Source organism: Passer montanus, unplaced genomic scaffold, assembly GCF_014805655.1.
Source record: "Passer montanus isolate IOZ18808 unplaced genomic scaffold, ASM1480565v1 scaffold18, whole genome shotgun sequence".
Taxonomy (NCBI): domain Eukaryota; kingdom Metazoa; phylum Chordata; class Aves; order Passeriformes; family Passeridae; genus Passer; species Passer montanus.
The window spans coordinates 6,543,593-6,566,072 of record NW_024365381.1 but is presented as its reverse complement, the minus strand read 5'-3'; the positions used below and the strand labels follow the sequence as shown (position 1 = coordinate 6,566,072).

At 41.2% G+C, this 22,480-nt stretch overlaps 1 protein-coding gene across 1 annotated transcript; it reads right to left on the bottom strand.

The window, feature by feature from the left end:
* Window positions 1-6,024: 6,024 nt before the first annotated feature.
* Window positions 6,025-21,932, bottom strand: THBS1 (thrombospondin 1). The gene is made up of 22 exons (XM_039705027.1): window positions 21,774-21,932; window positions 21,518-21,612; window positions 20,220-20,797; window positions 19,670-19,745; window positions 19,226-19,422; window positions 18,928-19,053; window positions 17,287-17,380; window positions 16,763-16,936; window positions 16,215-16,391; window positions 15,741-15,914; window positions 15,441-15,568; window positions 15,172-15,324; window positions 14,455-14,673; window positions 13,859-13,966; window positions 13,314-13,473; window positions 12,806-12,924; window positions 10,888-11,122; window positions 10,279-10,506; window positions 9,803-10,074; window positions 9,244-9,341; window positions 8,994-9,133; window positions 6,025-8,362 (listed from the first exon to the last, which is right to left on the bottom strand). Exons 2-22 carry the CDS (start codon window positions 21,585-21,587, stop codon window positions 8,355-8,357), a joined length of 3,534 nt encoding a protein of 1,177 aa, XP_039560961.1. The 5' UTR covers window positions 21,588-21,612; window positions 21,774-21,932; the 3' UTR covers window positions 6,025-8,354.
* Between the last annotated feature and the right edge of the window lie 548 nt (window positions 21,933-22,480).

The following is a 22,480-nucleotide window of genomic DNA, read 5'->3' as shown; positions in this document are numbered from 1 at the left end:
TGATTTTTGGCTTATTTACTCAGCTGATGATCAGTTTCCCATTTCATGTGCAGCAATGTCAGAATAAGAAAACATTATTAAAAAAGCATGGTTCATTTTTAAAAGTTTTTTTGAGTGGGGAGAGATACTCTAGCAAAGAAGACTCAATAGGTTTATCCCATTGACAAGCTCTCTTGTGACTTCTTGACCTAAAAGGACAAAATATTTCTCAGATCCTATACCTATAGTCATTTAACATTCAGCAAGAAAGCATGCAGGAATAGAATATTTACTATACATGGGATTTTATTGCATAGGGTTTACTTGATCTAATATGAATGTTTAATGCACATATTAATCCAGATTTTAATCTAATTTACAGAGTTGCCAGTAGGATTGGATGCACACTTCTGGGGAAGTTGTAAGTGTGTGGATATAACAGAGATCAGAATGTAACCGACTTGCTTTCAGTTAAAAATCTGAATGGAACATGGTATTTGCAACAAGCAGTTGCTATTTATTTTTTTACTTTCTGATGTTTTTACTTGTTCTCCAACAGCAATAACAAACCTTTGCATAGCGGATGTTCTGCATAGGATTGCTGTAATCACATTTTAAGGAACTTTTCAAATCTCACCTACATTTATTTCTTACCATAAAAATATTAAGCCTGTGTCATAATCTTTTTAGCATAAATATAACTAAAGCTATACTGACAAGTGTTTTTAAGAGTATTTTCTGTGCCTGTATGATATTCATTCAGAACTGTCTGCTAGCTCTAATCTTTTTGCAGTCCAGTTATTTTCATATGGAACTTGTGTTTTATAGAGACCTTCTCAAAAACAGTGTTTCAAGTGCTTGGGCAGTTTTTGAAGAAATCTAAATTATATTTAAAGATTGTATGTATAATATCTAGAGAACATTAAGAAAAATTCCCGATTTTCCTGGTCTTTTTTCTTATCTTGAATCTCTTGCTGCTATAAAAAAGTTTTTGCTAGCACCCTTAAGGCAGGGTTGATGTTGCTAACAAAGATTTTCAACATTCCTGAAGTCATGTATCTTTTTATTTGCGTCTGGTATTTCAGGGATAAGCAGCTATGTTTGGCTGGATATTTACTTGAAATGTATATTCGAACAGGAGTTCTGCAACTTAACTTTTAATCGTGGGAAGTGCTGAGCACCCTGCACCAGTTGCAGTCGCTCCAAGCCACAGGGACCTAGTGTTCATGGCTTGCTATTCCAGAGGTGTGTTGGGTCAGTACCCAAAGCTCAGAGACTATAAAAAATGAGTGACCTAAGTTTTATCTGTGCTTGGTTTCTACTGCATTATATTAAACAACAGGTTGTTTGGGAATATTTTATTTCTTGCTTGAAGTTACAGGTGAAATATCAATTCAAGCCCTCCTTTCTTTTTGTATTCTCAGTTTTAAGTAAAACTTTTGAAAAAGGAAAAATATGGTCCTGGTGAGAGGTGGACAATAACAGAGATATTATATAAAATATAGTGACAAGGTCATTTGCTAAAACATCACCAATAGCAGGGTGAAAAGAAAGTTGAGCCCAGGAGGCTTCATGGGTTTTTCTTTGTTTTTCCTGTGACTCTGTGTTGTGACCTGCAATAACCCCTCCATTGGGGCCGCCACTTGAATTCCAGCTGCACTGGAATGTGGCAGCTTCTCCTCAGGGAGTGATGCAGCAGTGATGATTAAGACATTTAAATTAATTTTCTTTTGCAGCCTAACTTGGGATTTGGGAACAGGTTTTTTGAAATACATAGCTTCAAAGTTATACAAAGCATAACTTTTATTTGGCAAAAGATTCTGATAACTAACTTCTTTAATGTCCTCTCTAGCTCCTTTAATCCAAAACATAGCAGAGCACAGGAGACTGATTTTTAAAGTTATCCTTCTGATTTTTGGGCTTTGAAGTGTTTGAGGAACAAGAAGTTTCATGTGTGCATGTAAATTTATGCTGTTTGTTCTCCTTATCTCTTTTCACACAACAATTTTACAGCACAGATAGATGCTTTGTTCCAAAAGTTTAGTATTGATGAAGGCAACATAACCATGAAGAAAAGATTCTGGTGTGATTGCATCTAATTGCTGAACAATACATGACCAAATCATTCTGTCTTTGTCACTGAGACCCCTCAGTGATACACATACAGTGCTGGTGTTTGTGGTGGCCAGTGCTCAGTTGTTGATACTGATTTTCTCCAGTGGGTATGTTCTGATGCTGCCATGGTTTTCTCTCTTAAATGACAAAATGCATATTTTTTTTTCTCTGAAAGTGGAAACTTAAGGTGGTTCAATCAATTTCATTAACATTATGTATGTGTGTGTGTGTGTGTGTATATATATATATGCATATATACATTGTATGTATTAATTGAATATGTAATATAGAAAATATACTATGCATTTGAGTGGGATATTTTAAAGGATTACAGCAGTAATTTCAGTATACTCTCATGGTGTCAGAAGTTCACTCCAGCTTTACAGTTATTGTGCAGACTTAGAGTGGTTGAGGGATTTTCATTTTGAAGAGTAGTGTCAAAATAAATATCCTGATTAAAAAAAACAAAAAAAAAATGTTTCCTGAACCTGGACAACAATAAAATGAGTGAAATTATTCTTTTATGTCCAGAATTCAAGTTTAAATTAAGGTAGTTCTACCAAGTGGTGAAAAAACTTTCATTTTTTTCATTTAAAAAAAGAAAGAAGAAAACGCCCACAAAAATGCTCAGCCTAATGCCTTTTTCCAAGACACGTGGGCTGTGTCTGCTTAGTGGAGCTGTGGTGCATGCTTTCCTTCTCACTTCCCCAGCAGAACTCCTGCAGAGCCAGTGGGCATGCTGAGCGCAGAGTGAAAACAGGCTGTGCAAAAATTATCTGCTGCACAGATCAGAGAGGAAAGGGCTGCTTAAACATGTCATCAGAGTAACAAGGACTAGTCTAGAAATGTAAAAAAGTATGCCAGTAAATTGATGTGCTGGCAAGGGTGCCTTTTTACCTCCATATCAGGGATGGATAAGTGAGAGGCAGTTGTTTGCAACTCAATTTCTGTGATTTCAGTGACTGCAAGAATTTTTATATTTTATTAAAACCCTGCACTTGCTGGATAAAATTTACAAGTTTGAAATTTAAAATTTACAAGGAAATAATGGAAGAATGCACCTTTGTGTTATGCTTCTTAAAAAGGCTTTCTAAGCACAGCTTTGAAAAATATCTCCTCTCTCTTGCTTTTTACATGAAAAATTTGCCAGAGTTTACAATTCCAAGCATGTTTCCTCCCCCACTTATGAAGAGAGAGCCTCACCTCTGGGAGTCTCACAGTGTGAAGGATAGATACAAGACAAGGTGGTTTGGCAGATCCTCAGGAAGCTGACAAGTTAGGAGGGTTTATGAAAGCTAGGAAAAATATTAATTGATTTTTTCTTTAATTTAATTTTCGACAGATGTGCTTATTGAGAAATAATTGCTCCTTTTTTTGTAGTGAGATTTAAAGGTCAGAAAAACTGTTTCCTTTTCAAATAGAATAGAGGCACTTGAATACTACTAATGCCATAACCTACATTTATCCAATTATACGTTTCATTGAGGGATTGGCTAGAATCCAGATGCAGTAGTTGGAATAAAAGGCTCCCTGTCATTTATGTCTATGTGAAATAGCTCACTGCTTGCAATTGAATCTGCAATACCTCTTATGCTTAAAAAAACCCAGTAAACTGGAATATTCTGGAGTATGCAGTAACTTGCAGAGTGTTAAAGTGCATGAAAAAATTTGCTTTTTAGGCAGGTATTCTGTATTCAGAACTTTTTTTTTCCCTTAAAAATATGCTGTTTTCTTGTGGAAATACTGGTCTGTGCCATTGTATTTTATTGTTTGCTTTGTGTATTTGGTATGCATAGTTTTGATGGGAAGGGCATTGCTGGAGGCATTCTACCCTAATTTTACAATAACACTAAAATGGTCTCTCCATACACATTGTGTGAGCAGAGCCATCGAGGGACATGGACACAGAGTCTCAGCAGCCCTCAGTTTAGCCTTGTATGTTTTGCCTAGGCTAGCTGTTCTTCACTTTGAAGGCAGGTTAAAAATAAAAGACAAATGATGTCTGGGCTTCCCGGAATTTGTTTAAATTTGAAAATCAAAGTTCCTCTATGATACTTGTCTAATTTTATGGATTTGCTATGGAAGATTTCTTCTTTAAGACTACTGCTTTCCAAGCACTTTTTAAAATGAGTTCTCTCCCTCTTGTCATAACTCTGCTTAAATATTCATACAACTTTGTGCACCAGTTTTTTTTCTCTTCAGAAAAGGTGAGAAATAAGAACCAGAACTCCCCTTGTAGGTACTTTATGTTTACTTCTGCAATCTCAACAGTCCTATCCAAAATTAATTTATGTTGAAAATCTACCACTTACTGTGGACTTCACTGCAAAAATCATACCAATATCAGTAAAAAATGCACTATTGTCATTAAGATGCAGATCTTTCTACACTTACCTCAGTCATTATCCCCATAGCTTATGAATACCTACTGGTAAAACTACCACACCTGTTGAATGTAGATTTGATGCAAATGACCACTTTAAAAGTTAAGGTGCTGCACTTGCACGGGCTCTGAGAAGACCATGTTGTGGAAGGAAAACATTGTCTTCTCTACAATAGCATGAAATTAAAAGATTACTTATGCAAAAATAGTTGGCCAATACCAAGTAATTCTAGAAGTGGCATGCATTGGTTGGTACTCTGACATGTTCCACTGATGAGTCTCCAGGGAGGCTGGGAATAGCAAATTTCCCACAGGCTTCTCTGCTCTGTGGAGTGTGGCCACCTGCCATGCTCTTCCTGTTTAGTTTTTCTTTAATAGTTGTTTCTTTGGACAAGGCCTAACTTACCTCAACTATAGCTCTTTCTTGTGTCCTACTGTATTCACACCCACCAAGCAAAAAGTGGGTGGACTTAGGCTATGGGTTAACACAAAGCATATGGCTTGCCTTTTTATTCTAATGACAAGAAAAGCTGCAAAAATGCATGCAATAAATTAGCATGAAAGTATGGCATGGCTAAGACAAGATCATTGGAATGGGCTGCCAAGGCTGTCTTCCCCACAGCAGCAGCAGTTCTCTGTTTCAAACTTTCGGTTAGACCTACATATATTCATATATAGGTATGTCCAGATATAGATACATGCTCAGAAAACTGTTGGCTTTAAGGTATCTCCTTCTTCCTGCAAGTAAATGAAGGGATTTCTCCAGGTTGGAACCATCTTTGTTTTTTATAGTTGTCAGTCTTCTCGGTGTTTTTGGGAGGCCAGAAGAGTTAGGATACCAAACCTGCAGGACATACAGTACTGCAGGCCCGGGTAAGATCAGATGGGGTACAGTGACAGTGCACTCCCACTACCCCATCTCATGCCAGGGAGGTCAAGCAGTCCTGTAACTGATGAGGGCAGAAATTCCTGGCCCCTCTAAGAGGCCAGGAGTTCTTTGTTTGCTCTCCTTATTTTCAGTGGGAAAAAAATTCAAATATAGAGGACTGCCCTCAGAAGAGTAGTGACATAGAACAGGAGTCTTCATCCTCGGGAAAAGAAGATGTAAAGATGAATTTTCTTCACCAGCAGGATGCCCTCACTATCATTCCTGTTACAGCACCTGCCTTTGCTAAGGGGTGCACAAAACAAGCTGCTGCTGCAAGTAGAGATCAAGGAGCCAGTCTTGACCATTCTTAAGTTTTAGCAGCATGTTCCAGAAGCTGATTGAATGCCCTGGCACCAGCTCTTTGATCACACTAGCAGTTTCAGTTGTGAGAGTCTTGCACCAGGCCCTGCAAATAGCCAATGTGCTGCCTCTGTTCATGTGAAAGGGAGCAGGCCTGGCTGGGCATGGCTGCAGTCACTCAGACTGTTCTGCCTCCTGGCTGTGTCAAGGGCAGCATGGCTTGAAGTCCTCAAGTGAAGACTTCAGATTTGACACAAATAACACATCAGTGATCCAGAGATGTATGACAAAACATGAACAAAACCAGAGCACAAAGGTATAAATATAAATGTCCTTGGTGGTTTATTGTTCTTTGTATGTAAGAAGCTTTATTGTACAACTTACACAACTTTAGAATGGAAAAATGGTTAAAAATGTTTACAAAAAAAGCATGTTCTTAGAAAATTATGCTAGCAAAAACATTGGGAGAAGGGAAGCAAAAAAATCTTCAGTGTGCAAACTTTTTATAAAAATAGAAATACTAACTCTACAGGTAGCATTTCATGATAAATTATTTAAATAGCCTATCTACACAATTATGTGATTAACTATTACAATGGCAATGAGAAAAATAATTTATAAAAATACAAGCAATGGTATACAAGATGACAGGAAAAAATATAATACAACATTAGAAATTGTATTTGACTTTTTTTTTCCAATGCCATTTCCTTTCTGGGAATACATTTTCTGCAAAGAAATTTTTACTATGTACAGCATTAACTTTTTAGTACTACAGTAGCTTTAAAATTTGTTAGACATTTGAACTCTGCTTGCTCCAAAAGTTTTTCTCAGTCACACAACAATGAGGTAATATTTGTACGTAAAACTTTCACCATGTTCATTTCTTTTTGCTTTTTGAAAAGACAAGGAAATATTATAGGTATAAGGATGCTGCCCCTTCTGTTGGGGAAAACAGTCTTTTAATGTACATCAAGGCCTCTCCCTCTTTTGCAAGGAGCTCCTGAAATTGTCGAGTCTGTGATGAATTCCTTCTCTTGTAGCTGCATGTCACTAGTTCCAATCTGAGCATGCAGCAGCCCAGAGAGCCTCTTACAGGGTTATTGAGGGCTGTCCTCGTGCCTCCCACTGCCATCTCCTCAGGACAGCTCTCCTGACTCTGCTAGGCCACTGACCAGAGGTAAAGCATCACAGACATTTCTCAGCACCAGAGAACACTGAGAGGGTGAATGGCATTCCCTCACCTCTAGTGCTATGGATGGGACAGAAACTGCTACTATCTAAAAGGACTTGAATTTTAGCACTGCAGAACAGTTGCCTGCCAGGCTACCAACTGCCTTGCACAAAGAAAGGAAAAGCCAGCATTGAGCTCAGACTGAGAAAAACAAACATCCCATTGCCCACACCCTCACTTTTCCTTGTGCCTCAAAGCCTTTATGGGAAAATTGCTCTTTGTAACAAATACATCACCACTATCTGCTCCAGACAAGACTTTTTTCTCAACTAAACCCTCTCTAGTTTCAGTATAGAACAGAGACAATAAATAATCTGTATTTACAATCTTACAGTCATGAAGACTTGTAACAATGATTAGGTGGATAGTCTTGACGCATTTCTTGTTGTTTTAATCAATAATCCCTCAGTCATTATAACATCAAGAATAGGCAAAAATAAATATTTTACAATTTTATCTACAGGCCCCTTTTCCTCCCCTCTAAAGAAGCGAGGGGTTTAAAACACCTATGGCATGTAGAAAAGGAATGTTTTCATTACATTATTTTTGTGCCTCTTTAACCATAGAAAGTGAAGCATGTGCTGGTTTCCTGAAGGACAGCACAGTGCTAGCTGAGATGGTGGTGCTTTCTGGCACCATATCTGAAAGAACACATTTGAAGGTAAGCAAGGCCAGCATCTAAATCAGGAAAAAACAGAATCTAATCATAAATCCCAGTTCTCCCAAAGCTGGTGTGATCCAGTGTACCAGTTTTTATCCTCCTTCCCTCCTGCCATGACAGAAATCAGTTTTAGGATCTCTGTTTTGTCCTGTGTAGTACAGCAGCTGATCTAGCTCACCACAGAGTAAGGCTATGTTTTATCTGAAAGGTATGACATAGAAAACAGTTTCTCCAAGTTAAATGGATGTAAACCAAAGTAGCACAGCCTTCCTTAAAAAAATTCTCTACCCCATAAAGAAAGACCTAGAGTTCCCCCTCCCACCCAAACTCCCTCGTCCCCACACAATGAAAGGTCTTCAGTTTAAGTAGTCCACAGCACATCCAAAGATGTTCTTTTACAAAATGCTACTCCATGGGACCTCCAGTTAGAGAGGCAGTGACTCTGCACTGTGAAAAACAGCAAACAAATGTCTTTCCTACTGAAAGAAGTGTGCTTGTTCAGTGACGACAATTCTCATTTGCAAGACACATTTGTTTCCTTCCACTTCAGCAGAGGTCAGATACCAAGTATGTTCTCACTTTCATTCTCTCAAAAGCATTCTCTTGAGGCAGGTCATGTGTTTCGAGTCCGCATTTATGCAGAAAGAAGAAAGGAAGGAATAATATAATGGTCCCAGGATTTTTAAGGCTAAACGTTTCAAAAGGTGCAATTACCAGCATTTTTAAATAGTCTCTGAATCCAACAATCTTGTGATTATGAATCTGTGAAAAAAGGAAAATATATTATTTAAATATTTCTGTGTATTATGCATTATTATGTCCAAGTCATTAATGCCCAGAGACATTTGTAGAGAAATTTGAAAGTACTTTCAATTAGGTACTTCCCTGAGTTACGACTTCATAATCTAATCTATGAAACCATTACATAATGAAGTGACAATTCAGAAGACTAGGACAGCCGGAACTAGTTGTATGCACTTACTTCCACTAAACTTCAAGACTGCAATACATGGACAACCTTCTGCTTTGCTTACTTCTAAGCAAATCAGCTTTTTACTTGCTAAAGTCAGTATATTGCATTTCTACCTTAGATTTTGTCAGATGTGCTCATTCATTCTAACCAGCACTTCAAAGAAAAGTCAAGATGTATTTAATTTCAGGAATTCAACATGGATTTCTGATACTTTGAAATAACTTAATAGAAATATACTTAGATTTTATATATTTAAATTTTTAACTGTGAAGAGTTTATCATGGTGTCCTGTTCCTGCCTGCAGAACTTGTTCAAACCTTAATAATGAAAGATCACAGTTCAACTTTCCCCCTTGGCTCTTATGTCTTATGTCCTTGAACCAACTCATATAGGATCTCTTAAATGCAATGTCATCCTTACCTCTGCATTCATATTTAAGGTCTGAGAAGAACACCATTTCTTGAGAGAAGACAAATAATCCTAGCCGACCACCAGCATAGGTTTTATCGTAGATTGGTCCTGAGTCCGCCATGATTTTCTTCCCTTCATACATTACAACCCTACAAAGAGACAACAGCTCAGCCATCTTTCACAAGGTCCTGTGAGGTTTATTTTCACAGACATCCACTTCTCCTGTGATATTTACTTCAGATAAAAGGATGATGCTCACCTGATGTAGCCAGTCTTTGGTCTATGGCTAAGTCGCCATCTGTATGCAGTGAAGTCTTTCCAGCCTATGTGACGAGGATCATGCCACAAAGTTCTCACCTGTGAAAGAATGTTTTTTTATCAACCAAAGGCCAGAGATAACACAGCAGTTATTTTGACATGAAGGTGCCTTATTATTAAAGGCTGCAAATAAGTAATTAGGCTCTGTAATAGCCTAAAAATAGAAATAATAGAAGTCAACTGCATTTAAATTTACTTTTAAAAAATGTAAACGGGAAGCTACAACACAATCCCACATACAATTGATTCACTGCTGCTGGGAAGTCTGTCTGCAGCAAGCAATCCTGTTAATTGTGTATAATATATTACTTGATTAGGAAAAATTAGGAAGTTATTGGTATTTGCCAAGAAGCCTACATGATCAGCATGTGCAGGCCCCCTCTAAGTATCTAATTTGCTGGAAGAACAGCCTGCCTTATGCAGCGGAGTATGTTATTGCACTGGAATACTCATGTTATCATACTAAGAGTACTTCAGCATCTAGTAGGTGCCACTCTTACCTGGCCAGGAGTGTTTCCTGTGTGCCACAGAGCATTACGAAGGTGTTCTCCTGGACCAGTAGTGGAATTCACAACTTTGATGGAGAGACCTGAATAGCCTTGAGCTTTGGTTGGTGTGGAGTCCCAGTAAGACTGGGTGATCTGCTTCCACATGACAACATAGAAACGACTGCTAGATTGGTAGCCAAATACAAAGCCAGCATAATCATCATCCCTTTCTGTATTGATAAAGAAGGTACCACTGAAGTCCACAGCATTGAATTCATCAAAACCTATGGGGACATCAAAGAATAAAGTTTTAGGTGCTACTTTTTTACAATTCTTAAACAACAACTTAATAGTTACTTAGGTCCTCTTCCTCTCCCACTAAAAAAAAACCCCAACAAAACCCCCCTCACCCCCACTAACAAACAAATAAACAAAACAAAAAATCCAACCACTCCAAACAACAGTGCCTGTTACATTTTTTCCCTTACCAACTGCAAGGCCAGGGTCACAGTTGACTGTCTGAACCAGTTCTTTACCCTGGTGACGAACAACCCAGTTTGGATCATTTTGGGATGTTCCTTTGGGATCCAGAGGAATCATCTGAAATTTTCGGAAATCAGTCTCACTAATTTCCACATTTTCAGGGCAGATATCGTCAATATCTGGCACATTGTCTTGGTCAAAGTCATCTTTGCAAGCATCTCCACGTCCATCACCTGTAGGATGAAAGTAATTTTACTATTTTATTACCACCACTGTTTGCTTTTGAGTCATACAGCTTGGGAGTCAAGTCTGAATTGCAGATCTCTGACTGCTCAGGTACTTGGCAGACAGATGACAGAAGCCACAGCAGCTACTGTATAAATGCCCTTTCACTCCAGCCTGAGAGTGCCTTAAGAGTAAGTTTGATATGTGGTCATTTTTATATTGATCTTTACTCCTGAGAAGCAGTATAACAACATTCTGAGTTTTTTTCTGGTACAGACATTCTGTTTTTTTGTAACTTAGTTTTACCCAATATTAAATAGTGTGAAAAAAATAGCATCAAACTATTGCAAGAAACTCTTAAAATGTCATTATGATACTGGCTCTCTTACCATCAGAATCAGCTTGATCTGGGTTGGCAACCAATCTGCAGTTGTCTTTGTCATCAGGGATACCATCATTGTCATCATCATGGTCACAGGCATCACCTTTTCCATCCTTGTCATGGTCAGCTTGATTGGCATTGGGCACATAGGGGCAGTTATCAAGGTTATTTTGATGACCATCTTCATCTATGTCCTGGTTGTTGTCACACTGATCACCTATGAGATCAGAATCGGTGTCTTCCTATCAGAGGAGGAAAAAAAAAAACCATTTTAAAAGGCCACTTAAAGAAGGTTGAGATAGGAGTGTTTGAAAGAGGAGTCTTAATACATAGAATTAATTGGGATTTCTGCTTGCTTTATCAACAGCTAAGACGGATGGGTGGAGCTAAGTGGGTGGATTAATACACACTTAAAACTGCCTGTGCTAACTGGTTTTATGCTACTTTAGTCTTGTTCTGGTTTTAATTTGAATTCACAGCATCACAAAGCAGTATTGTCATCAGCTATCTTGTGCCTTTGCCACATGCCTCTTCTGCCACTAGTCTAACATACTGGGTGCAGGGTGCTTTATCTCCTACCTTCCCTGGCAGCAATGTGGTTTCAAGGGCCAGTTCAGGGCAGGACTACTCTGTACTTAGTCAGCAGAGACTCTAATATTAAAACAGTCTACCTATGCTTGGTGTTACATCCTCTACACTACAGCTTAATTTTCTCTATCATGAATGCTCTTCATGCACCCTGATTCATCAGTCAAGACAATTGTTCCCATGGTGGTGACAGACAGCATTAACTAACTGGTGTGCTTGCTGATCACATATTTTAGGCAGTCATTTGCATAATCAACTCCTGAACTAAGAAAAACAATCCCGTCATCCCTGAGATTGCCTCACATTTAGCCCAGTAGTCTTGTGAACACAGGTGGGTGACCCTGGTGTGGACAGAAGGCATACCATACACTGTTGGATTAGCTACTAATTCTGGCACTTGAAATCTAATATCTCCACTTCTAGAACTTGATTAGGATAGTGTTTGGAAAGCCAATAGTGTCTCATATTAAAATTTCAAAGTCACAAGAGAAAGGATCTTCCTGAAAGCAGCTGCCTCAAAAGATCTTCAGGCAATTCCCTCCCTCAAGTGGGGAAGTAATAAAGCAAGTGACAATGACTAAGACATTTTATATTATCTGTTTAAATCCTTCAAGTAACACTGCTTTTAGACTACATGGACACACTACACTATATTCCACTGATTTGCAACTGCTTTTCTAACCCTTCAAGCAGTCCAGTTATATCCTTGAAGCTATTAAACTTAATCTTTTAACTGACAGGATATCACAGGCTTATCTACTTCTGCCTTCAGTTTTTGAATCAGTAAGTCATCTGAGAGTCTGGATCGCCCTGGATTTTTATGAAGGTGAATTTTACAAGTGTCAGAATATGCCTTTTTCTTAGAGAAAAGCAACTTGTGCTGCCTTCTACTTACTGCTAGAAAAGTTATCTTATGAAATGCAGTTGGCTTCAAGCTTAGGGACAAAGTTTAAAGAACAACTTTGTGTCTAAGTGAACACAGCACTACAGGCTATGAAGAGAGTAGTTCAACTACCCACATTTTACACAATGTTCCCAACTTATTTCATATTCTCGTTGTGAGCATCACCGCAACTGACAAACCTAAGAAATGTTTGGGCAACAAACACATGCAGTAGTCTCACAGATCTTCACTACAGCTACTTTTCAGAAAATACCTAGCAGCTGTTCAAACTTTGAGGGCATATTATTTGATAAAGGCACCAAATGGGAAAGTAGTAAGAATGATTTGTGACAAGTCAAATTTCAGGTGTAACCTGTTCCAATATTTTTTACAGCACAACCTGCTGTATTTTTTAGCACACCAGTCCTCAGCTTATATCATTCAAATCCTTTACCTGGTCAGGGTTGTGTTCCAGTGGGCAGTTATCACACTGATCTCCAACACCATCCAAGTCTGTATCCCTCTGGTCTACATTGTAGACATACTGGCAGTTGTCCCTTTCATTAAGCACCCCTGTAAAAGTTCATGAATGAAAGTCAGACATCTAAATGCTGCAAAGGACTGTAAAAAGCCACTACACACTTGATATTTTTTTAAACCATTTTGAGCAGCATTTAAAAGCTTTGAAACATGAATCATCACTAGGTCTGTCACACAATTCTCCTCCTACTGCCTTGTGGGAATGGAGCTAGAGTTGAACTGTGCCAAAATGTACATATTCCAAAGTGAATTTCCATTAGCTCTAACTGTTCCTTCAGTAGTCTTCATGTCCTGAAAACACCACAAGGGATCTTTCATGCATTCAGGGATGAAATTTTGGTAGGAAACTAGGATTACATTGTGTTGATTTGATTTATGGCTGATTAGAAAACCATCTAAAGGAGTGATCAGAGGCCACCTACCATCTCCATCAATATCTATTGCACATGCATCTCCTTCTCCGTTGTTGTCAGTGTCAGTTTGATCAGGGTTGTGATTGTAGGGACAGTTGTCACAGCGGTCACCAACATCATCCCTGTCATAGTCATACTGCTGTGGGTTGTAGATGAATGGACAGTTGTCCTGCAAAAATGAGAAAAGCCAAGTTTTAAAAAGAGTCAACTTAAAGCTTTAACCAGATTCTACTTACACTTTTACTGCTACATGAAAGAAGAAATGAAAGGTGGGGAAACAGTTAAAACTCAGATGCTACTATCTCAAAACACCCTGTTGCTGGCATGAGTGTATGAATGGCTGATTGAAAAACGAAAATTCACTTCCACAGCTCAAACAGCTGCAGAAAGTTTCCCTGCATGGTTATGCATATCTAAGGTTTCTAGGATAGCTGTCAGTGCCAACAATTTCCTATGGTCCTCTCTTAAGATTAAGGTCAGAAGCTAGACCCCAGCTTTGGGAAGGGGAGTGGGAAAGCCACATTCTCAAAAGCTGTTTTTTTCTGTTTCCTTACCCGGTCATCAGGAATGCCATCGTCATCATCATCACTGTCACAGGCATCACCAATCCCATCCTTATCATAGTCTTCCTGCCCTGAGTTAGGCAGATTGGGGCAGTTATCCTACAAAGAAAGAAGTACACAGAGATGTTCACTCCTGATATATTTACAATATGGATTTGAGCAGGTAAAATCTAATAATTAGGCAAAATTGTAACACCTCAATCAGGTAGGAGTAACCTTACTGTAATTCTCTCAACTCAAGCTAGTCATTACAGTGATAAGTCTTAGAAAGCCACAGTTAAATAATTTTTAACTTGCTTTGGAGAATTTTACCCTGCTGCTCTTCCCTTGGAGACTGCTATCAGAACAAAGCTGATATAGGTATGGCCTAAATTAGAATCTTCCTAGAACATTTACATCAATCAGGCTTAATTTTTTCCCATAACTCAAGAATATATAAAGCAATACAGCAACAGCAAGAACCTCCTAGAAATGCCTTGACAATGGTATCCCTACACCTCCTCTATCCCTAGAAGGTTATTTGCAGAGAAAATAATTCAATAGCTTAGGCTGTTAGAATGGCAGATGGTAAAAGAGGATAAACTTACTTTTTTACAGTGATAAGTAGCATTGGCAACACAAACCAGGTTCTCATTTGGCCATCCATCCAGGTCAGTATCTTCTCCACAGATTATGCCATTGCCAGCATAGCCTGGTTTACATTCACAGCGATACATGGGGTCACTAAAGTGGCCAAGGTAATTGCATTTGGCATTCTTGTTGCAGTCATGTGTTCCATCCGTGCATGGATTACGTGGCTTGCAGACCTAGAAGACCACAAAGAAATTAAACCCACTGAAAACATTGTTCATCCCTCACTTTTCCCCCAAAGATTCAAATACAATTCCTAATCAATCAGGCAAAAAAAAGCCTCATACATGGCTTTCTTCCAGTCCTCAGCTCCAGTACCACTCTGCACTAATTGTTTTTCTTGCTCAAACCTTATGTATTATCAAATGGAACCAAGCACTAAGATATGAGGCACATACTTTTGTATCATTAGTGAATACTGATTTACTCCTGAGTTACTCCTAAAATTATGTGTAACCTCTGAACCCTGCATGGTTGAGGAGGATAATGATATTTAAAACTCATTTTGATCTTCAAAATAAATTGGTCAATGCTTCTTCTGTTCTGAACCACAGAAGATAGTGTTTTATTAAATGCTCCAAGTCTCTTTTGCCTAGAACATATAGGTGTTTTCTGTTTTTTTTAGAAACTTTGTGAGCTTTTGTAAGCCAGAACAATTCTCAAATTGACAATACCTGTTTGTTACTCATGGCATCCTCAACACTGCGGCCAAATGGCTGTGTTCCAGTGAAACGTGGTGGGCAGGGCAGACAGTTGTACCCAGGTTCAGTATTCTCACACCTGTGCACTCCGTTGAAGACAAAGCAGGCATCAGGAACCTCTTTGCACTGAAATAGAGTTTGAGATAAAGGAGAACAACAGTTAGCATTATAAAACAGTGATTCTGTCCTCCCTTTCAGTTTTCTTTTGTTCCCTTTCAAGGAGCAAAGTACAGTTTTCTTACCTCATCAATATCTTGGCAGTGAATACCATCACCATGGTAGCCAGCAGGACAGGCACCACACTTCCAGGAACCATCAGGGGCACTGGTGCACACAGCCCCCGCAAAGCAGGGATTAGACAGACACCCATCTGTGGAACAAGCAAGGAAATGTTGTGATGAAGGACGCTTTACCATGATGCTACACTAGTGTATTTGGCTGATATCCTGGTCTAAAATGCTAGCACTTGAGGTTTGCAGGCTTTACACTGGTATTTTCAAGATTATCAACAACCTTCAGATGTTCATGGGCAGGGTACTCACCAATTGGACAGTCCTGTTTGTTGCAGACCTGAGTCCCTCTAGCTTCACCTACACAAGTCTTCCCACCATACTGAGGCTCAGGATTATTGCAGAGACGGCTTCGCTTCTGAAGTCCTCCTCCACATGTCACTGTGCAAGCATCCCATGGAGACCATGGTCCCCAGTTGCCATTAACTAAAGGGAAAAGAAGATAGAAAACATGTATAGCTTTAAATTCAGTGCTACAACTAGTTTCTACCTGACTAAGGACTTTTGTAGGGAGAGCAGTTCAGACATTGTTCTGACATAAATGACAGAATTAATGGACTCTGTGGAAGAGGCATAAAAATAGCTTCATCAAACTAACCTGTGAAGTTTTACATAGTCCACCTCTAAGTTTAAAGAGAAAAATAATAGAACAAGCTTACTTAATAACTACTCAGGATGTTCGCTATTTAAGATATCAATTACTAGTTACCACCAGGACACACTTACTTGGGCAAGGATCTTTCTGGCAGGCTTTGTTTTCTCTTGCTTCACCCTCACAAGGTTTGCCATTCAGCTGTGGTACTGGAGAGTTGCAAAGACGAATTCTGGTAATGATGCCCGTGCCACAAGTGACAGAACATGATGACCATGGCGACCAGTGACTCCAGCCACCATCCTGTTTAACTACAAGACAGATTTCTGTTATTCATAATTTCTGAACACTTCAGCTGTACAGCACCTAGGATACAGCCAGTACCAGGACCAAAGACTCCATGTGTAATGGATAGCCTCCTGACTGTCACAGATAAAGTTTTGCAACTAGGGAAATTTCATACCTAAACTGGCATCACATTTCATCCTGGGAGCAGTGCCCAAACATGCCTGTTTACTGCATTAACTATCTGCTCCCCTCCACCTTGTTAATACAAGTCCTTAAAGCTAGAAGCCAAGGATCCATGCCAGTGGCAGAGCTACATGGTAATCCTTGCTTTCAACATTCAGCCAATAAAAGCAGCCTCTGTTTTACTACCAGCATGAGCAGATTAAGTACTTACATCTCTTATCACACTCCTGAAGGTGGCAAGTCCGAGTCTGTACAGAGGAGCCTTCACAGCGGTTATTGAGACTGTCACAGGAGCGGCCTCTCTGCTGAATCCCATTCCCACAGGTCACAGAACATGAGGTCCATTCAGACCAAGGAGACCATCCATCGTCTGCGTAGTCGCTAGCTGCAGAGGCATACATCTCTTGGTAAGACTCCAGGTAGATGCTTTTCCATATCTTTTCTCCCACCCCTCTCTCCGCAAACAAGGACACAACTGTCCTCAGAAGCCACATGCAACTTCTTTCTTTGTTTAAGATAAAGGCCATGAACTCAAACATTTCAGTATGTTTCATATTGTAGAAAATATTTGAACTTGTACCATGTAAGTGATTAGCCTCAAAGACACATCAGAGTAACCTACTCCAGAAGTACAAGGTTACCCTTGGATATCTAGTTCTGGTATACTGCAGAACAGCATGTGTCTAGTTAGATGTGAACAACTCCTACAGGACTGTGAAAGTATTAAGCACTTACGCCAGCACCGAGGGCAGCACTCCCCATCAGGCACGGTGGCATTGGAACAAGGCATGAGAGGACAGGACACTTTCCGGCATATAGTGGCAGAGTTCTATAAAGAGTTGTGAGAATTACAGTTACCAAGTGGAATATAAACAATGTCTGGAGTCTGGGTAAGTAATAGGGACTTTTTCTGCAGAACTTTTAAGACCCAGTAGCATATCTAAAGCAGAGACCCTTGTATTTAGAGCTAAAATACAACCCAAGGGGTAGTCCCAGGTATTTTCAGGCAAACCTCATCTAGTTTCTATTCTCACCCATTATTTTTTAGTCAAATGCAGAAATATTTTTGTTCTGCAGAAGTTTATCAGTAGTAGCTAGCAGATGCCGGCTCAAGTGAATGACTATTATGTGATACCCAAAGTACAAGGTCAGATTTCAAAGAAATGTAAGAAGAATGAGAAGCCAACTTTCTTTTCAGTTAATATGGATTTAAGCTGATTATATGGTAAAGATAAAATGAGTTTAGTGGACTCTGCTAAAGTGCTGTGCAATCTGTAACTCATAATTAGAGGTTTTTGATCTGTAAGCCGAACAGGCAGGTTAAGAACACCCACCCCCAATCTCAATAAGAGGTAAAGGGCAGTCTGTAGTTTTGCTTCTTGAAGGTAGCAGTTTGGTCATGAAGAGAATGCTTACTGTCATGATTACTATTTTGATCTCCCCAAGCAAATTACTAGATTAAGGCAATTACAGCCAATATTGAGTAAACAGGTTGGTAGAAACAAGGCAAATGCAAAAGTCACAGTACCATTTGCTGGCTACAAGACAAAAGACATAGCGAGCTAAAGAAGTAGACAGAATTTGAGTTGCCTTGTATTGCACATATACAAATATTTGACTTTTAGTTTCTAAAGAGTGGCATGCTAATTAACCACTCTTTGGTAGACTGGTACCCCAAAAATGCTTTTGCTAAGGTATACTTAAATGGAACAAGCAAATAATTTAAAGAAATCCTGAAACTGTATATGTTTTGTGTATATTTACAACATTCAGTGGAAGTGAAACACAAAGCTTAAGTATCTTGCCAGGTGATCTGGGAATTTAAACAGCTAAACTGAAATCCAAAAGGGATTGCTGTTCCATATAATCTGTAAAAGCTAATAGGACACACCTAGAAGCATTTTCTAGATTAAAAAACCCACAAAGTTTAAGCGCCTTTACTTAGTACTAGAATGTCTTCTTCTACTAAGTCAGCAGGAGGTTCAGTGACAACAGAAGGTAGATCTAGAAAAGCTGATAGTACCATACATTTGTTGCATTGGTACTGACTTTTAGTTTACTGATGGACTTACATAAAAAACACAGGCACTCCCCAAATTAAGGAACTAAAACCATTAATGGCTGTATCAGAGTGATACATATAATTTCAGAGTTTCATGTAATTTTTAGAATACTGCTTTGAGACAAGGTATGGAAACTGCCTTTATAGCAGAGATCTAGTAGAATTAAATAAACTGAGTAATCCTATGGCTTCTCTAGTATGCTCAGTTCTGTGTATGATTCACTTTTTCCAACAAATAATGCAGTTTATAAATATCTATTAATTCCAGCTTATGAGTTTATATTCAGGTGATTTGTGAACGTGAGGAATCTTACCTGGCAAGTACATTCTGTGCAGCTGTCAATAGTCCACTCCTCTTTATTTTTGTGCAAGACTCCATTATGAATGCACGCTCCAGGAGTGATCTGGACTACTTTGGCAATGATTTCGTTTTCTTCAGTCTTGGGGGTGAGAAGCAAAAATAAGATATTTAGGATTTAATACAGAAATACCCTTTTTCACAAAGGTCAAAGTAAATATTTTGCTGTTTACACAGGCTCTCAAAAGTCAGGTTATAATTAATTCACTAAGTGCTAGTTAATCAAAGGTGCCATGAAGCTGACCATCACTTACCACTTTTCGAACTCTGTCTTGAAGTGTTGTAACCATGGAACGTAGCCCTTGCAGTTCCACAAACATATTTGTCAGCTCATCACAGGAAAATCCACAGACTGCTTGGATGTCCTTTGTTTTATGGCCAATGTAATTAGTGCGGATAGCTGGGCTGGAACCATTGATGGGGTTGTCCAAAGTAATGATTGCACTAGTGGCTAAGAGAAAAAACCAGACATGAAGTAAATGCATTTTATACCAGATGCATTTATCATTCCAGGCTAACACCTGCTAAACAGCTGCCACCAGATTCATTAGGGTGCCTGCAGAAATATAATCTTATTTCTTATGCAATGTGGATTTGCATGTCAGCATACTCCTGAGTTCTGTTTCAACTTGTCTTTCTAACGTAACGAGAAATCTTATTTTGAATAGGTCATTGGACTCAGAAGATTGTAAACTTACAGCTGGAGCAGCCTTTGTTCCGCAGGATAGTTTCCAGAGTTGTTCCAAACACAAACCGCACATTCTGCAGCAGACCCTGTGGACAGAGGAAGAATTACAGTTACTCGCAGCAACTGCAAGGGAAAGAAGTACCCTTGGAGAGACTGAAGGTCATGCAAGATCTTACAGAGCAATTTCATGACAGACAGAGAAGTGAAACATATTGCTCTATTCTCCTTAATAAAAACCAGCCCTGCTTCCTAACGGTCTTATCCTTGAGCATAAGGACTTGGCGACTCTCCAAGCAGGAAGGAAAAAACCCATGGATTTCTGAATCTCCTATAAGAAGCTGAGCAGTGAAGCTGCAACTACCTGTCTGGAAGCTTCAGTGCCTTCTTATTGCTGCAGAATATTCCATCCCTGCAAATCTAATGCTTTACCCTTGAAACTGCTTTAGTAAAATTTAGTAGATTTAGAGGTCTTGGTTGCTATTTAGGCTCGTTGAGTAGGTAATGCACTTTCAAAACAGATGACTGAAAATTCTAGGCAAAAACATAAGGGAAAGTCTTACCTGGAAGTTGTCATTGACTCCCCCTTTGGCAATACGGAGCCTGGCACTGCTGGCCAGGTCCCTAGTGAAGATGTTCTGGATGGGAATGTCCAGTTCAGCGTTCTCCATTTTCTCACACCCCACATAGAGCTGAGCTCGGTCCTCCTGCACAAACAGGGTGATATTCTTCCAGTGTCCTGTAGCTAGCAAGACATCCTCTACTGACACTAATTGCTGCTTGCCATCAACAGAAAGGCTCAGGTCCAGGGAGCCTGCCTTGCCATTTGATACTAGACTGAAGACATGACCAGAGCCATCTTTCTGTTCCACGGAGAGCAGTGTGCCTCTGCTCTTCTTGGCTTGCCGGAGAGTGGCCAGGAGAATGAAGCCCTTCTCAGCATGGATGGCATCTAATAAGTCTTGGAACTTCGAGTCAGGGACAGCAGGGATGCGACTGGCATCTTCAATGCGGTAAGCAGGGCTGGAGGATTCTGGTCCCTTCACCAGGTACACCCCGGGGGCCCGGCGCCCGGCTCCCTTCCGCATGAAGCCAATGAGCTCAAAGAGATCGAAGACGCTGTTATCATCATTCCTGGACTCTGCAGAGAGAGATCAGGACAAACATCATGAGAAACGGACAAGAGGCTGAGTAGGTGCAAATCTCCCAGGATTACTTAACATTTTGACTCCTGGTGCACATCGTGCAAGGCACAGTGCCTCACACCAGAGCACAGACAGTAGCTCTGATGGTGCAGCACTCCCACCGGGAGCTGCTGTGCAGCAGTACATGTGCATTCTTGTACAGGAGCCAGTCGGCACAGGAGTGCCAGGTACCCGCTGACTGACACACAAAGGTAGCAGCCGTTCCGGCACCTCATTACACTCTAGGAGCACAGAAATAGACAGCAATGCCCAGTCTGCAATATTCTTCTGCTAAGACATGTAAAAGTGAGTTTGTATAATCTAGCTGAGCGACAGCAGCACAGTAGCAGCTTCTCTGTCACCAAGACAGCAGTCTACCTACCCCATTCCTTCTTCAGGCTGTTCCTACATCATGTCCCTCCTTTGCTCTGCTCATCGCAGAGGTAGACAAGCTACATGCTCGAGTTCTGGAGACTCTGCGTTCCTATTTCCGAAGGCTACACAAATTCCACACCAGAGAGAACTTTCCTGTTCCCAACTAGCTGATGCTCAGGTTAAAACGCTTTTGTTCATTGAGAGCTTTGGAGCTCTTTACCACCGAGCACAACTTCATCTGCCTACACAGGCACCAAAGTTTTTTATTTTTGCCCCCGGTACCAGCACAGAGCTGGCCTTACCTGCAGTGCGCTTGGTCTCTGAGCCGCCGAGCACGAGCAGAAGGAGGCAGAGCGCAGTCGCTGGCCCCATGGCAAAGGTCTGTCTCTGAACCAGCCTGGGGACACACACGAGGAAGGTCACCGCGCTGCCGTCGCACCCACGACCGGCGCCAGCGAGGCTCCCTCGGGCAGGGAGGCTGCGCAGCGGGCACGGCGCAGGTGTCCCGGCCGCCCTCGGACGGACAGCGAGCGCGGCGGGAGCCGCTCCAGCACTTACCTGCGGGAAGCGCGATCCGGGCGGTCAGCGCCGGCCTCTCGGTACCGGCAATATCCGCGGGCGGCCCCGACTGTCCCGGCGCGGGAGGGCGAGCAGCGAAGGGCAGCTATAGCGGCGCTGCCGGGACTCTGCGGGCGCCGGCCGCCGCGCCCGGCTATAAAGGGATGGCTCGCATTCCTGGGCGCACGGCGGGCCAATCGGCGGCGGCGGGGCAGGAAGCGGGAGGCGGGAGCCGGGTGGCTCCGGGGCCAGGGACAACTTTCCGCAGGGGCCGGGGGGCGGGGGCGGGCGCGCCCGCGGCAGCGGGAGCCGCGGCGAGGCCGCCGGGGGCCCTCGTTCCCTCAGCCGGCCGTGAACCCCGCCTGGCAGCCGCTCCCGCCTGACCCGCCGCCCGCTCGGCGTGCCGGCCCTGCTCTCCGACCCCGGGGCAGGCCGCGCACCGGCGCGGGGAGAGCGCTGGGGGCGCGACCCGCCACCCGCACCTGGCGGGGCCCTGGAGCAGAGGGGCGCCCAGACGGCACTGCCTCCGGCTGCCCTGGTCTGCTGAAAGCATCCTTCGCTTAATTAACGCAGTTCACGTAATGAGACCTTCTCTGCCTGCCCACTGGTTCCAATACACAGCACACAGGACACTGGGTTCACAAAAGGGCAATAGCGTGAATTCTCGTCAGCCCTTCCTGCCCAGCTTTGGTAGAGCCGGGCCCTGT

Excerpts from the sequence above, each read along its gene's own strand:
- THBS1 (XM_039705027.1), bottom strand. The coding sequence starts at position 21,587 with ATGGGGCCAGCGACTGCGCTCTGCCTCCTTCTGCTCGTGCTCGGCGGC. Across the intron at positions 10,507-10,887 it reads AGATCAAGCTGATTCTGATG|GTGATGGACGTGGAGATGCT; the intron begins GTAAGAGAGCCA and ends TTCATCCTACAG. Across the intron at positions 10,075-10,278 it reads TGACCCTGGCCTTGCAGTTG|GTTTTGATGAATTCAATGCT; the intron begins GTAAGGGAAAAA and ends ATGTCCCCATAG.